At 48.3% G+C, this 14847-nt stretch overlaps 1 protein-coding gene across 1 annotated transcript; it reads left to right on the plus strand.

Moving 5' to 3' along the window:
• The first annotated feature begins 4706 nt into the window (after positions 1-4706).
• Positions 4707-13456, plus strand: Klhl38 (kelch like family member 38). Its single transcript, XM_059247884.1, has 3 exons — positions 4707-6056; positions 11820-11925; positions 12953-13456. The coding sequence occupies exons 1-3, from the start codon at positions 4707-4709 to the stop codon at positions 13240-13242; spliced, it is 1746 nt and encodes a 581-aa protein (XP_059103867.1). The 3' UTR covers positions 13243-13456.
• The last annotated feature ends 1391 nt before the right edge of the window (positions 13457-14847 follow it).

A 14847-nucleotide genomic window follows, 5' to 3' on the forward strand; every position in this document is an offset into this window, starting at 1 on the left:
ATAAAAAAAAAATCAGAGCAAGAGAAATACAGACTACAATAGACAGACATTACATACACAGCCGTCCCTCAGGACCTGCTAGGGATTGGTTCTAGGACCTTCTGGATATCAAGTCCCTCAGACACAGTTGTGTAGTATCTGCACACAGCCTGTGAGAATAAATACTCACACACCCTATGAGTACAGCTGCAATTGTTCCTCAGTGTTTTAACGGCAGGTGGTTGACCCACAGAGTGGAACCCGTGGCTATGGGTGGCTGGCTTAACACTGCAAGGTAGGTTTCATCCTGCAGCCTTTATAGATGCAGCTGTCCAAAGCCTCCACGTCTGCTCATCACATCTCTCCTCCCCTGGCCCTCAGTGGGACCAGGAAGTGCCCTAATACCGCTTGGGAGCTCCCTTCCAGCGAGGGTAGCTGCTGTGGATGTCTTCACATGCAGAACGTCTGTCCTTAAGCCATAGTTCCCTGAAGCCACTGCCACCAGGGTTCTCCAAAGGCAGGCAAGGCACACACCCAGAGGGCATGTGCATGTGTATATACATAGGTACATGTACGCACATGGGTGCATGTCCCTGTGGTCATGTGTGTACGTGTATGCATTTGCTTGGTTCTTGGTCCTAGTAGTCAAGCCTACTGATGGCGCACTGGCCTACCCCTCCCACAGGAATCCAGTCCCTGCACACACAGATGAGAAAGAAAGCCCTCCAGAGTCAGTACAGAAGTCTACCAGGAAGCAAAGGCTTCCTGGATTCACTTAGAAGGGCACAGTTATAAAAGGCACTGGCTGACATTCTGCTCTACACTTGGCTTTGGGCCAGAGATGAGCCAGAACTCCAATGAGGCCTCAGCACTGAGGCTCAGCCTTTCACAGTTCCTTTCTTTACCTCACCTTGAAGAGGATTCTTGAAGCACAAACCATAGCGGCTCAAGCTGGAAGGGTCAGGGTTCACACCTTCAAGGCCAGATGGGGAAAAGGATACAGAGACTTGTGACTTACCCAACGACATGCAACCAGTTCATGACAGAGCTCTGACTAGACTCCAAGACCCCCAAAAGCTGAGTCTCTAGAGGATGAGGAACATATCGATTCTTTGCTCAGGACTGAAATAAAAAGCTGCAGTGAACAGAAAACTAAATCATAACTGCAAACCAGACACCGTGATCTGCCAGACTCTGGTAAGATTATCTTCACAATAAGATAATATTAATTAGGCTGGGTACATTGCCAGCACTACACACATGTGACTGGTGTGTGACAGGGATGCCAAGCCCCATCTAACATGTGGGAAGTCAAGGCTGGAAGAACATAAATAATATGCCCGAGATTGCATGGATACAGTGAGAAGAACGACAAGATGGTCCCCAGCCCTCCTGTTCCCCAAATCTAGGCCTTGATTCACTGTGATACTGGCTTTGCTCAGAAAGGACACAGAGCTGGGTGTCCTCAATTATTTTGGGTCACCATATGCTCAAACCCCAAACTAAACTGTCTTCTCAAGGAAATTTAAGACAAAAAGGAAAAAGTTGTCAGAGAGAAATTGATGTATGAACAAGTTGGCTGAGATTACTCATGTGTGGGGGAAAACGTGTGTGTGTGTGTGTGTGTGTGTGTGTGTGTGTGTGTGTGTGTGTGTGTGTGTTTGCTATGTGTTAAATAGCTCAGCTCTGTGTCTTTTCCCAAATTCTACTTGGCCAGGCCAACAGAATGGAGCTTGCTTTTTCCTAAGTGTTAGAAACTAACAGATTTATTGTAGCTGGTCAGACACTGTCCATATATACCCAGGCTCATCCAAACACTTGACAGGCCTGGTTCTGGAAGGCCTGGCTAATTAGAAGATGGAAGGGAAATCCAAGGAGCCTTCCAGAGGCCAGTGCTGAGTAAATTCACTCTGCTCTTTGTCCTCAGAACATCCTCGGCTTGCTCAGCAGCTGGAAGAATTGGGATGCAGGCATTCAAAGCCCCGAGGAAGCGGTGTTTCCGTTGTTCAAGCTTCCAAAGTCCTGGCCTTAGCCCACACTCAACTTTCACTCTATTATACACAGCGATTATTTGACTTTCCAGTGTATCACATTATCGGCATTGTTGGATTTGATTAAAGTGAAGGACATGGGGGTCACATGGCTGTCCACACACAAGCTGCAAGTGGTAACCCTCATACTCTCCAGGGGGCTCCCCTCTTCCCTGTTCTCCATCCTGCTTCTGTTCAGTTCTGCTCAGTTCAGGAACTGAACAGAACCCACCCACTAGACGCCACATCCTGACCTGGATTTTGGGGAGGGGGAGGGGCGAGAGATCAGGCTTTCTGCGTTCAGAGATTCCAGCAGACTGCTGTGAAGTCTGAGGCACATCTGTTCCAAGGTGCAGAGGGCGTGAGGACAGTGCAGACAGGTGAGGAAGAGCAGGGAAGAATTTCAGAAAAGCCGGTGCACAGTCTGTATGTTGAAGGATGGATGGATGGATGGATGGATGGATGGATGGATGGATGGGAGCAGTGAGAAGAACTAAAACCAGCCTGAGAGGCTGCTGCGAAAGTCTGAGTAGTGTGGGAAGAGGAAGTTAGACCTCGCTGCTGCTCATGGCTAGAGCAGTAACGGGCAGCAGTGAGGGGAGAGGTGACACCTCCCCCAACCCTTCTGGTGTTCTGAAGCTCGTCACAGTGGACCTGACTGCCTCCTGCCCCATCACCGTCATTATCACCCTCACCGCCAGGACTTCTTCCTTCATGTCCTCCTCTTCCTCCGCCTCCTTTTTTTCCTACCCTCTTTCTCTCCATATTGCCTTTTCTCCCCGCTCCTCCTCTTCTTCCTTCCGTCTGTCTCCCTCCTATTTGTCTTCTCCTCTTCCTCCTCTTCCCTCCCTCCCTTCCTCCGTATCTCTTCCTCCTCTTCCTCCTCCACGTCCTCCTTCTCATCTTCTCTTGCTTTCTCTCCCTTCCTTCTTTCTCCACCCTCCCGTCCTCTCCCCTCTTCAACTCTCCTCTATCCCTCTCCCTCCTTTTTCTTCTTCTTCTTCTTTCTCCTCATCCCATTCTTCATTGTTCTCTTTCTCCCTGGACCAATGTGCCTTGCCTCCTGCTTCGAACTCACTTCCCTCTGGTGAGAGGAGACAGAAAAGGAAGCCTGGGGTCTGAGAGAGCCCAGCTGAAGAGCAGCTGTCAGGTGTCCGGAAGGGGCAGGTGACAGGGAGAAACAGTTATTACAAGTCAGAGCATGCAGTCACACAGACAGACAGACAGACAGACAGACACACACACACACACACACACACACACACACACACACACACAGAGTGAGAGAGAGAGAGAGAGAGAGAGAGAGAGAGAGATAATCATAGAGACAGAAGGCTCAATTACAGTCAGGACTTTCACAAGTCTAGAAAACTCCAGAATGCCTGACAAATTGAAAAAAGAAAAATAAAGCCTTTGCTCTGGATTCCTTTGCCTTAGGCCTGGAAGGGAAACCACAGCCCTGACAGCAATCCTGCCAGGTAGGAGGCGGTGGGTGAACACCTACTGCATAGCACCCAGGGTTCCGTCCATTCTCTGCCTCTCCTATGACCATCTGCCCCCTGGACTGTGAGCAGGAGCTGTCTTCAGTGATCCTGCACAGGTCACAGCAACCTGTTTACAGACAGCTAGAGTTCCAAGGCGCTCTTAGGACAAGGGACTCAGGATGCGTCCAAATGGACAGCAAAGCCTTGGTCAGAGAATTCGTTCCTCCCTTTCTATTTATGCCGGGGTAAACACTCGCCAAGGAAACAAGGCATGTGGGCATGCGCAGCCCTGAGGGCCCTGGGGTGGCTGCAAAAGGCAACTGGAAAGTCACATGTCATAACATTGGAAAGTACATACGCAGCTATTCTTAGGCTTGGAATGTATACACTGTCTGCCTGCCCGGCAGCCTCGCACAGCGCTCTAGAGCCGTGAAAGTGCCTGCAGCATAAACAAATCCAGAACTCTCCTAGGACAGAGAATTCGCCAGTAGAAGGAAAGGCCTGTGGTTTATGGTTTTATTCAGAGCCTAAGGTAGAAACCTCCTGAAGGGACGAGACAGACCCAGCATCTGTGGATGTCACTGCAGCCAAACAAGGTAAGTGTCCCTAACACTTCATTCCTCGGCAGGCAGACTGCCTGTGTCACCAGACCCACAGCAGTGTTTGGTCCTTGTTCCCCATTAATTACATCTTTAAAACAAAGCCCAAAGACCATGCAACCTTCTCTCTAGATCTTGCAAAAGCCCACTGTGGTCCCTCACTTCTGTCCAGTGACCAGAAGACCACACCCCCAGAAACGTCAGCCTTGGGGAAGAACTCACCCCCAGAAAGGGATTCGTAGATGAATTTACTGACAAATCTGCTGAGGATCTGGACAAAGGCGAATATTTCCTGCCAGATGCATGGACTGTTTTCTTGTGTCGGGCTAATCTGTGAGTCCCTGGCCATCAACTTGAGGTGAAAGATGCCTAAGATTCGCTGGAGATGCTATGTGTCTCTTAGGATAATCACAGCCTGAAGTAGATCACTTTGTGGTCTGGGGTGAGGATGGTTCCCTCTTCCGCCTTTAGTGTGCTCTGTTTGTGAGCCCACAGACTTGGAAAATAGATAGTGGTGAATGAGCCTTGGAGCCCCAAGAGCTAACCCCTCTGGTAGACACTGTCAGAAAACCTTGACCTTGCTTCCATTTGGGGCTTCCCTCCTTCTTTGTAGGATGGATGAGGAGTTACCAGATGGGGTTGTCTTCAAAGACCACGACTTCTCCTCTGACTTGTTGAGACAGCTCAATGGCTTAAGGCAAAGCAAGATCCTGACTGATGTGAGCATCTGCTCTGGAGCCTGGGAGGTCCCTTGCCACCGCAATGTGCTGGCCTCCAGCAGCCCCTACTTCAAGGCCATGTTCTGCAGCCACTTCCGGGAGAGCAGAGAGGCCAAAGTACAGTTGAAAGGCATCAATGCCACCACCCTAGAGCAGGTCATCACGTACGCGTACACGGGAGAGGTGCACATCTCAGCGGCCAATGTCCTCCCACTGATGGAGGCGGCTGCCATGCTGCAGTACCCCAGGGTGTTTGAGGCCTGCTCATCATACCTGCAGAGTCAGCTGGCCCCCAACAACTGCCTGGGTCTGGTCAGACTCGCAGAAATCTTAAGCTGTGAAAGCCTGAAGAAGAAAGCCAGGGAGGTAGCCCTGACTCGCTTCCCAGAGGTGGCGGCATCGGCTGACCTGAAGGAACTCTGTGCTGTGGAGTTGAGAGGCTACCTAGGAGATGACAGGCTCTGTGGAGAGGAGGAGACGGTGTTCGAGGCCCTCATGGCTTGGGTCAAGCATGACCTCAAGGCCCGGTGGCAGTACCTGCAGGAGCTGCTGCAGCAGGTCCGCCTGCAGTACATCCACCCAGCCTTCTTCCACCATTTCATTGCCAACGACGCCCTCCTCCAGTCCTCGCCCGCATGCCAGGCCATCCTGGAGGTGGCCGGGAGGCAGATCTTCTCCTCATATGGTCCCAGTGCCCAGGACTGCAAACTCCTGTGGCATATCCCCCCAAGGAGCTCCTACCAAGACTTCCTCCTCCTCCTGGGAGGGCGGAAGGACAACCAGCAGACCACCAGGGATGTCTTGCTCTACAGCCTACAGACTGGCCGGTGGCAGAGCCTGGCCAAACTCCCCACGCGGCTGTACAAGGCCTCCGCTGTCACCTTGCACCGCAGTGTGTATGTGCTCGGGGGCATGGCTGTCAGTGAGGGCAAGAGTCTCCTCAGCCGCAGAGTCTATATCTTCTCTTTGAAACTCAACCAGTGGAGGCTGGGGGAGCCCATGCTGGCAGCCCGCTACTCCCACAGGAGCACCAGCCACAGGAACTTCATCTTCTCCATTGGGGGCACTGGAGAAGGGCAGGAGCTCCTGGGGTCCATGGAGAGGTATGACAGCATCCGTGACGTTTGGGAGAGCATGGCTGACATGCCGGTGGCCGTGCTCCACCCTGCTGTTGCAGTGAAGGACCAAAGGCTCTATCTTTTTGGGGGTGAGGACATCATGCAGAACCCTGTGCGCCTTATCCAGGTAATGGACTGGTCCTTCTCACCACACACACACACACACACACACACACACACACACAAATACACATGCCTGATATAATGGCATATATACATACATATTCATATGTGTGTCTCTAGTCATGTGAACATGCATTTACATGCACATATATAACAGCATAAGCATGCACACATAAACATATATGCATACACATAATCATATACAGATATGCTCATACAGGCACATGCACATATATGATTGGGTATATATATATGCACACATACATGTGCATGTATTGTCTCATGTACATTCATCCACATGAACATGTATAACAAACAGTATAAATATGCATACATACACACATATGCATACACATAATTATATGGCACAATATATGCACATATATCATAACATATGCATATGTACACATACACATATACACACATATAATGACAAATATATGTGTACACATACATATGCATGTATACATTCATGGGTACACACGTGCATGCATATTATGTATATGTTTATACACTTGCATGTGTATGTGTATACTTGTGTGTACATGCATTCATGTGCACATATACAATAGCACATACATATGCACAGATGTCATAAGTATGTATGTGCATATAGGCATTCTTGTGTATTCATATACATATACATACCTGTATGCATCTGTGTGTATATCCATATACTCTTATTTATCATGGCATATACATATCTATGCACACATGCATATATATACCTTTATACATATGCATGCATGCAGACATATATGCATGCACATGACATATATAATAGTATATGTATATGAGAACAAATATATTGATGCTTGCATGTGTGTATGTGTACATGTACATGCCCGTGTATGTGTACATGTACATGCCCACACAGGCACGCACACATACACATGGGCATGCACATAGCACGCATACATACATGTACATATTTGCCTTGTGCAGGGAATGAAGAGAGGAAGGAACTTTTCAGTGTTTTTTTACTTATGAATTTTTATTGTGAGACTAATGCAAAGTCATGTCAAGGACACTCCCCATCACAAAGACCTTGTCTTCGCTTGAAGGAAAAATAACCCAGAACTTCAGGCTGAAACATATTGAAAGTCAGACAGCAGTCCTGGAGCGGTGCCATTAACCCCCAATCCACGCCTACTCCCCGCCTCTGCCATCAAATCCTCTGGAGCCTGACCTCGGATCTCTGCATAGGATCCCGGCATCTGTGCTTTCCGAAAACCTCAGGAGGCTCTAAAGCGTGGCTGGGTCTGGGAGCCTGGGCCTTAACCGACAGGAGAAATTCATCTCACTCACACAGTCCCTGAGAAGTCTGACAGAGGCCGCCTTCAGAATCCCCAATGCTGCCCACTTCGTGCGAGAGTCTAACAACTGCTCCGTAAGCGGCAAGCTTCTCTTGCTGTGCAGAAGACTCCACGGTGCGGATTCTGTCCGTCCACATGCTTATGCTGAACACGGTAAAGGCTCTGGAGACCTGGGAGGAAACAGGAAGTTACATTTAACCTTCAAGCCGTTTCCAAGACAGTTGCGGTTCAGAATCTGAAGATAGGGGTGCTCGGCGCTTGGGAGGTGTCCTAAGGGGACCAGAGGGAACTGCAAAGAACATGAAGCTAATTTGAGCACAGAGAAGAGCTGACGGATAAGAAAAGGGTGAGAGAGGAGGGAGACATCAGAGTGGATGGTAAGAAGCTAGAACCAGGAAGTACCAGAGGGCCTGACTGGGCGTGAAAGGGCTGGCAGCTGAAGAAGTCAGTTATCTGCAGAGCGAGAGACGGATCCTGGGTACGGGTCCTTTGTAGAAAGACCCAGAAGAAAAGGAGGAGGCACAGCGCGCTGCCTGAGGAACTGAGAGCGTGGCATACAGTTGCCAGGCAGAGCAAGGAGGAGGAAGGATGCACGTCAGACGGTAGCTGGGGAGGGAACAGGTGGGCGCCCCGTGTAAGCGTCATCATTCCCTCCCCACGCTACCCCAGCGACCTCCTCCACCCAGACGCTGCCTCCAAGCTCCTCCTATCAAAATTCTGGACCGTTCCAGAATGGCTTGTGGAGATGAAGCCGTAACAGCTGGACTTTGTAAATCTTGTCAAGAGATTGGGATGGTAACCTGAGAGGAAGGGGCAGAGAGAGCATCAAAGCTTTTCGTGCATGGCGGAGAAGCAATCAGATTTGCGTTTTTAGCTCCCTCTAGACCCATGGTTCTCAACCTGTGGGTCGTGACCCCTTTGGGGGACTTGAACAGTCTTCAACCTGTGAGTTGTGACCCCTTTGCGGGAATTGAACCGCCCTTTCACAGGGGGCACATATCAGATATCCTGCATATCAGATACTTACATTACGGTTCATAACAGTAGCAAAATTACAGTTATGTAGTAGCAGCAATGAAATAATATCATGGTTGGGGGTCACCACAACATGAGGAACTGTATTAAAGGTTCACAGCAATAGGAAGGCTGAGAGCCACTAATCTAGATGCTTTAGAGAAGGTACCGGAGGAGAAATGGGAGATTTTCCCAGAAGCCCAGGCAAAGGGTGCTGGTGGCTTAGACACTTGGAGTGGCACTGGAGGTTACCTTCACGCCTTCTTTCTGTACCCCATACTCCCCGTGACCATCAAGAAGAGCCTCACTCCTCCCAGAAGTACCAATCTCAGTCCCACCCATTGACTTGAGCTGGGAGAGACTTGACTCTGATCCCCAGAAGAGATCCGCCAGAGCGCTTCTGTGGAAAGCTAGACCTCCTCCCACCTCTCTTGACTGTTTTCCCAAATAGCATCAACAAATAGGCTGGTGACTTCACATGGCAAAACGGTCACCAATTTCCTAAGAATAAAATGCAAAGCACAAATACACTCCCAGCTAACAGATCAAGAAATCCATAGTGCAACCAAACCAAGGTCCTCACAAAGCCAAACAAATACAGACTTGTGAGCAATCCTTTTGGGGTATAGCTAAGGAAAGCCGAGAGTGGGTGAACACGTTCATTTGCATGCTTTTCCTACTGGTCTAGCATTAGCTTTGAAGTGGATTTCTACTCACCTAAATACGGTTTAATCTGAATACTGAGAGTCACTTGTGGAGCAGGTTGGGTTTTCAGGCAGAGTCAGTGGAGTCAGTGTTCTTTCCAGAGCTGTCTTTCAATGGTGTCACCAGACAAGGCAAACGTATATAGTCCCTTTCTACCTGGCCTTTGTTCCACCTCTGCTACTGGATGCTACAAATCCCATACCATGAGGGAGTATCACTTCCTACCTGGGTCAAACACACCCTTTGTTACCTGGCCACAGTCTCTCTGAGGTACTGTGAGGATTGAGAGGAAATGATAACTCTGTCTTTGAAACCAAACCCCAAGCTGAGAGAACAGAAGGGTCAGGAGGCAGCCAGAATTTGCCTTCCTACCGAGGATGCTGCTTCTCAAGGAGTGTGTCACCAATGTATTTTCAGATGAAGCCGTGGGGCTTCCCAGCCATTGCAACCATACTCAGGCTCCTCCAGACTTCAACAGGAAGAAGGAATGATATAGATTCCAGCAGCGGGGGTGTCTCGATCTCAAAAGCATCCATCAGGGTATCCTAAGACAGCTGAACAGGTAAAGAGACCTGCCATGAAAGCCTCATTGAGTTTGGCTCCCAGAACCCAGGAAAAGTGGAAGGAGAGAATAGACTCCACAAAGTTGACCTCTGGCCTCCACACGTGCCACGGCACAAGCGTACACACATATACACATGCATACCCACGATAATATAATAATTTTTAAACTATCAGGAAATGCCACACTCCCTCAACAGACCCATGACACTGGTGATCAAGAGCATGGTCTCTGGATTGAACCAGAAACTATTGTTTCCACTCAGTCTAGCTGTGCAAGTCAGTTTCTGTGAGCCTCAACAGTCTAATCTGAAAAACGAGGAAGAAATAGTGGCTACCTGATAACTTGTTTGTGAATGTCAACTTCTTCATGATACTTATTGATTTCTTTTAAAGATGTATTTATTTTTATGCCTATGGGTGTTCTGCCTACATACATATCGGTGTATCACATGGATGCTGTGGCCTTGGGGGGTCAGAAGAGGGCATCTAATTCTCTGGAAATGGAGTTAAAGACATTTGTGAGCCTCCATGTGAGTTGCTGGGAATTGAACCCAGAACCTCGGGAAGTACAGCCAGTTCTCTTAACCATTGAGCCACCTCTCCAGCCCCTGTTTATTATTTTAGAAACAAAGTCTCATGTAGCCCAGGCAGACCTCCCTGTGTAGTCGAGGATGACCTTGACCTTCGGATCTTCTGCCTCCACCTCTTGATGACTAGGATGACAGGCAGCACCCACCACACCCGGTTTATGGGGTTCTGGGATCAACACAGGCCTCATACATGCCAGGCAAGCACTCTACCAACCGCCCTACATCCTGAGCCCCAAACTGTTATCAAACGGTAAGAATAAGGTCTTTGATAAGGCTAGAAATTATATTTTATATGGAAAATTTTCAGTGACAACTACTATGTCATTTTCATCTGAAAACAAATATTTTGTTTCTTCTTTTCCTGCATGGAGTCCATCCTTTATCTCCTGTGCTAAATTTTGCCTATTCCTTACCAACTTACACTTAATATTTGAATTTTAAACTGAGGAAATCCACAGAATCACAATTGGATCTGCATTTCAGAGCATGGCTAATGAGCCTCCTCTTCGGTTTGTCTTCCTCTCTTGTTTCTCTTCTTTCACAAAAACTCTAATTCCTCTCAGGCATAAACTGTTCCCAAGTCTTCCTTACATAGCCTCAAACTTATTCTTGGTTCTCTGGCCCTCTTAGCTACACAGGGACATTTAGAAATATAAACATGACCTAGAAATAAAAACTATTGGAAAAAATGATTGGTTTCCTAAATATCCAAGTTGCTCCATTTCTCATTGAAAATAGCCCAAGAAGGTAAGTAAAATGCCTACCCCAATGCAGAAGCCTTGGTCCAGTTAATGGAAATATAGTCATTAGTTTCATGGGGATCACATGAGTAATTTCCGATACATCCTTCTTTCTGCCAGCCAGAGTTCTTTTATTGATATTAATACTTACACTTGAAAACCCGAAAAGAAATAGAAAGAAAAATTTCATTTCTGATTCACCCTGTAAATGACTGCTTGGACCAGTGAGATAGCTCAGCAGGTAAAGGCGCTTGTCACCAAGACTGTTGACCTAAGTTCAATCCCTGGAACTCACATGGCAGAAGAAGAGAACAGGAACCCAAACGTGGTCCTCTGAACTCCACACTTACACACACACACACACACACACATACACACACACACCACGTCACATACCACACACACACACCACACCACATACCACACACACACACACACCACATACCACACACACACACCACATACCATACATACACACACACACCACATCACATACCACACACACACACACACACACATACACACACACACACCACATCACATACCACACACACACACACACATACACACACACACCACATCACATACCACACACACACACACACACACACCACACCACATACCACACACACACACACACACACACACACACCACATACCACACACACACACCACACCACATACACACATATACATACCACACCCACACCATACCACATACACACACACACCACACACACACACACTACACACCACACCACACACAACAACTACCTTTTTTCTCTTTTAAAGAAGTTAACTTTAAAATTTGGTACCATGATTCTGTTTCCCCCGTCAGGTGTACCACATTTCCAGAAACACGTGGTTCAAGATGGAGACAAGGATGATAAAGAACGTGTGTGCCCCCGCCGTGGTGCTGGGGGAGAGGATTGTCATTGTGGGAGGTGAGTGAACCGAGAATGACTGGCCAGGAACAAACTGGACAGCTCCTGGGGGAAAGGGCTGCTGACAGGCAAGTGTTACACCTCAGGCAGGTCTTCTGAAAAGCACATCCATCCTCTGAGGAGAGCGTGGAAAACCGGAAAAGCTATTTACCTGGAAGCTTCTTCCTGTCTCTCTGTATAAGCAAGGGATGGAACTGTATGAGTTCTGCAGAGCTGTTGCTGTGATAAAAATGTAATATGTGGCTAAAGCCGGCGGGATTGTCCAGACACATGAAGAAGAGATGTTTCCTGCTGTTAACCCTGGCTAGGTGTGGTGACTCACACCTAAAATTTGAGCACTTGGGAGGCTGAGACAGGAGGATTGTCACTAGTTTGAAGTCAGTCTGTGTTACATAATGAGTTGCAGACCAGACTAGTGTGAGACCCCGTCTCAAAATAATAATGATAATGATACTACTAATAACAACAACAATGATAACTAATGTATCATTTCTCTGTAAATGCATAATGTATTATGGTTAAGAGGGCCAGTTTAGGGGTCAAAGAGACCTGGGTTCATATCCCAACTCTACCATTTAGTGGTTATATACTTTCTGCAAGTTATTCAACTTTCTATGTCTTGGTTTGCCTGTCAGTAAAATAGTGACCTTTAAAATAACTTCCCAGTAGCCTGCCATGGGAATCCATTTCTGTGTTCCCAAAGAAGGTCTCCTTCCTTGAATGCTGTGGCTCTTGGGTCACACAGGGGAGATGAACAGGCCAACGGGGCTGCCAAAGCTACTGGAAGGCAGAGTCTGCCCCTACTCTACAAATGGCTTGCATGGCTGCCTACATTTGGGCCAGAGCCAGAGAGATCCGGATGCCAGCTCCAGCTCTGCCAGGCCACAGTAGGGGAACCTGAGCATGCATGCTTTAGTTCAGAGTCCCAGCCTCGTGTGGGCAGGGAGCAGAAGCCCTTCTTCAACCACTGACCCACAGCCCCAGCTGAACCCACCCACAGCTGTTTTATATGGTATTCAATTTTCAGGCTACACAAGGAGGATTCTTGCTTACGACCCTCGGTCCAACAAATTTGTCAAATGTGCAGACATGAAAGACCGGAGGATGCACCATGGGGCCACAGTGATGGGCAACAAGCTGTATGTGACAGGTGGGCGGAGACTGACCACAGACTGCAACATTGAGGACTCCGCCTCCTTTGACTGCTATGACCCTGAGACGGACACCTGGACATCCCAGGGACAGCTACCTCACAGACTCTTTGACCATGCCTGCCTGACACTCCAGTGCATACCCCACATGGCCAGCCTCACATGAAGGCCACAAGAACCTATCTTGGTCAAAACACTGTGTGACACAAGAGATTGGAACCCAGTTCCAAAGGCGTAGAGTTGAAGGAAGTCAAAACTTCCACTCTCTACACAGTAGTCTTTTTTTAAAAAAAAATGCCAGTGGGTGCTTTTTTAATTCCATCCCTATCTCTTGAACCAATGCCAGAAATTGCGCTATTATAACTGGGTAGGTCTGCATCACATCCCTTCAGATGGAAGTAGGGTTAACGACTTGATTGATGGCCCAAACTGCATAGAATCAGACAGAAGATGTTTCCCAGAGGAAGAAAGAATTCTGGACACAGATGGAGACACACACACACACATACACACACACACACACACACACACACACACACACACACTTGCCCAGGTGGTCCTTAGCATCCAGAATGGGAGGGTTAGCCCAAGAGGATCCTTAGAATCACTCAAGCCAGATGGCAGCTTGTGACACTGTTGTGATTGTGACTGTGTCCCTACATTTCATGGATACAGCGCATTGAAAGTAGGCTCAGTTCGGTATCTACCTAGGGTTTGCAAAATTATCCTGTAACGAAAAACATATGAACAGAACCACAGTTGCTTCTGGTGCCAGATGACCTTTTAAAGCTGCGGAATTAATCTGGGTTTTCATTCCAGCAAAGTGTTAGGAAAATGGCTTTTCTGGGGAAAGCCAACAGATTCCTCAGCAGCAACAGCAACTCTTCCCTCCGGACATCAGGGCTGACCCTCCCTGTGGCCCCTTCACTTCCAAGTGGCCCTCATAATCACTCACTGTTGAGCCCATGGAAACGCTGAAGTGCCCATCAGAGGCTCTCAGTGAGGCCCCGATGACATGATCACAGGGAAGATGTTTGGAAACATCACTGAGTCCCATTTAAGATGGATGCACAGGGGTTTTCTGAGGTGAGGTCCAGAATTCTGTAGTTCTGAAAGGCATCCTAAGGTGACCCTGTCACTCAGCCATGGTGGAGAACTAAAGCCCTGCTCTGCTGTGTGCACTGAAGACCACCATGGCTACTCTTTCCCACCCTGTCCTGACCAATACTAGGCGATCTCAGTGTGTAAGCAAAGTTGTCTCCCACCCACGGAAGCATCTGGAATAAATTTGCCATTCTGTGTTACATGCTGGAGTCTCTCTCCCTTCCCAGTGTTGCAAAGGCTTCTCCTTTCTTCCCGCGTTCACCTCAGGCTCTCTTCATGAGGTAATACTGTGGTCCAGGGACTCTGCCAGCACCATTGACCCTGCCCCTCAGCCTACACGCTCCCTCTTTCTCTAGACCCTCTCCCTTGAGACAAGGTTTCATGCAACCCAGGTTGACCTCAAACACACTATGTAGCCTTGACCTTCTAACCCTCCTGCCTCCGGCTCCTGGGTTCTGAGATTACAGGTACGTGCCACCATTCCTGGGTTATGCTTCACTGGGGATCAAACCCAAAGCACTGCACATGCTAGACAAGCATTCTACCAACTACAGCCCTAGCCCTAATCCATCTATTCTCCTTGAAGTGTTTAGTCGGGCTCCTGGTCCCATCTCTTCTTGAACATGGACTTGGAAAGGTACCCAGTGACAAAACGCTGCCCATACAG

Source organism: Peromyscus eremicus, chromosome 20, assembly GCF_949786415.1.
Source record: "Peromyscus eremicus chromosome 20, PerEre_H2_v1, whole genome shotgun sequence".
NCBI lineage: Eukaryota > Metazoa > Chordata > Mammalia > Rodentia > Cricetidae > Peromyscus > Peromyscus eremicus.

What these genes read in the sequence shown, in the direction of transcription:
- Klhl38 (XM_059247884.1), top strand. Translation starts at nt 4,707, where the DNA reads ATGGATGAGGAGTTACCAGATGGGGTTGTCTTCAAAGACCACGACTTC. An exon ending in ACCCTGTGCGCCTTATCCAG is followed by an intron (nt 6,057 to 11,819) that starts GTAATGGACTGG and finishes TTCCCCCGTCAG; the next exon opens with GTGTACCACATTTCCAGAAA. An exon ending in GAGGATTGTCATTGTGGGAG is followed by an intron (nt 11,926 to 12,952) that starts GTGAGTGAACCG and finishes TTCAATTTTCAG; the next exon opens with GCTACACAAGGAGGATTCTT.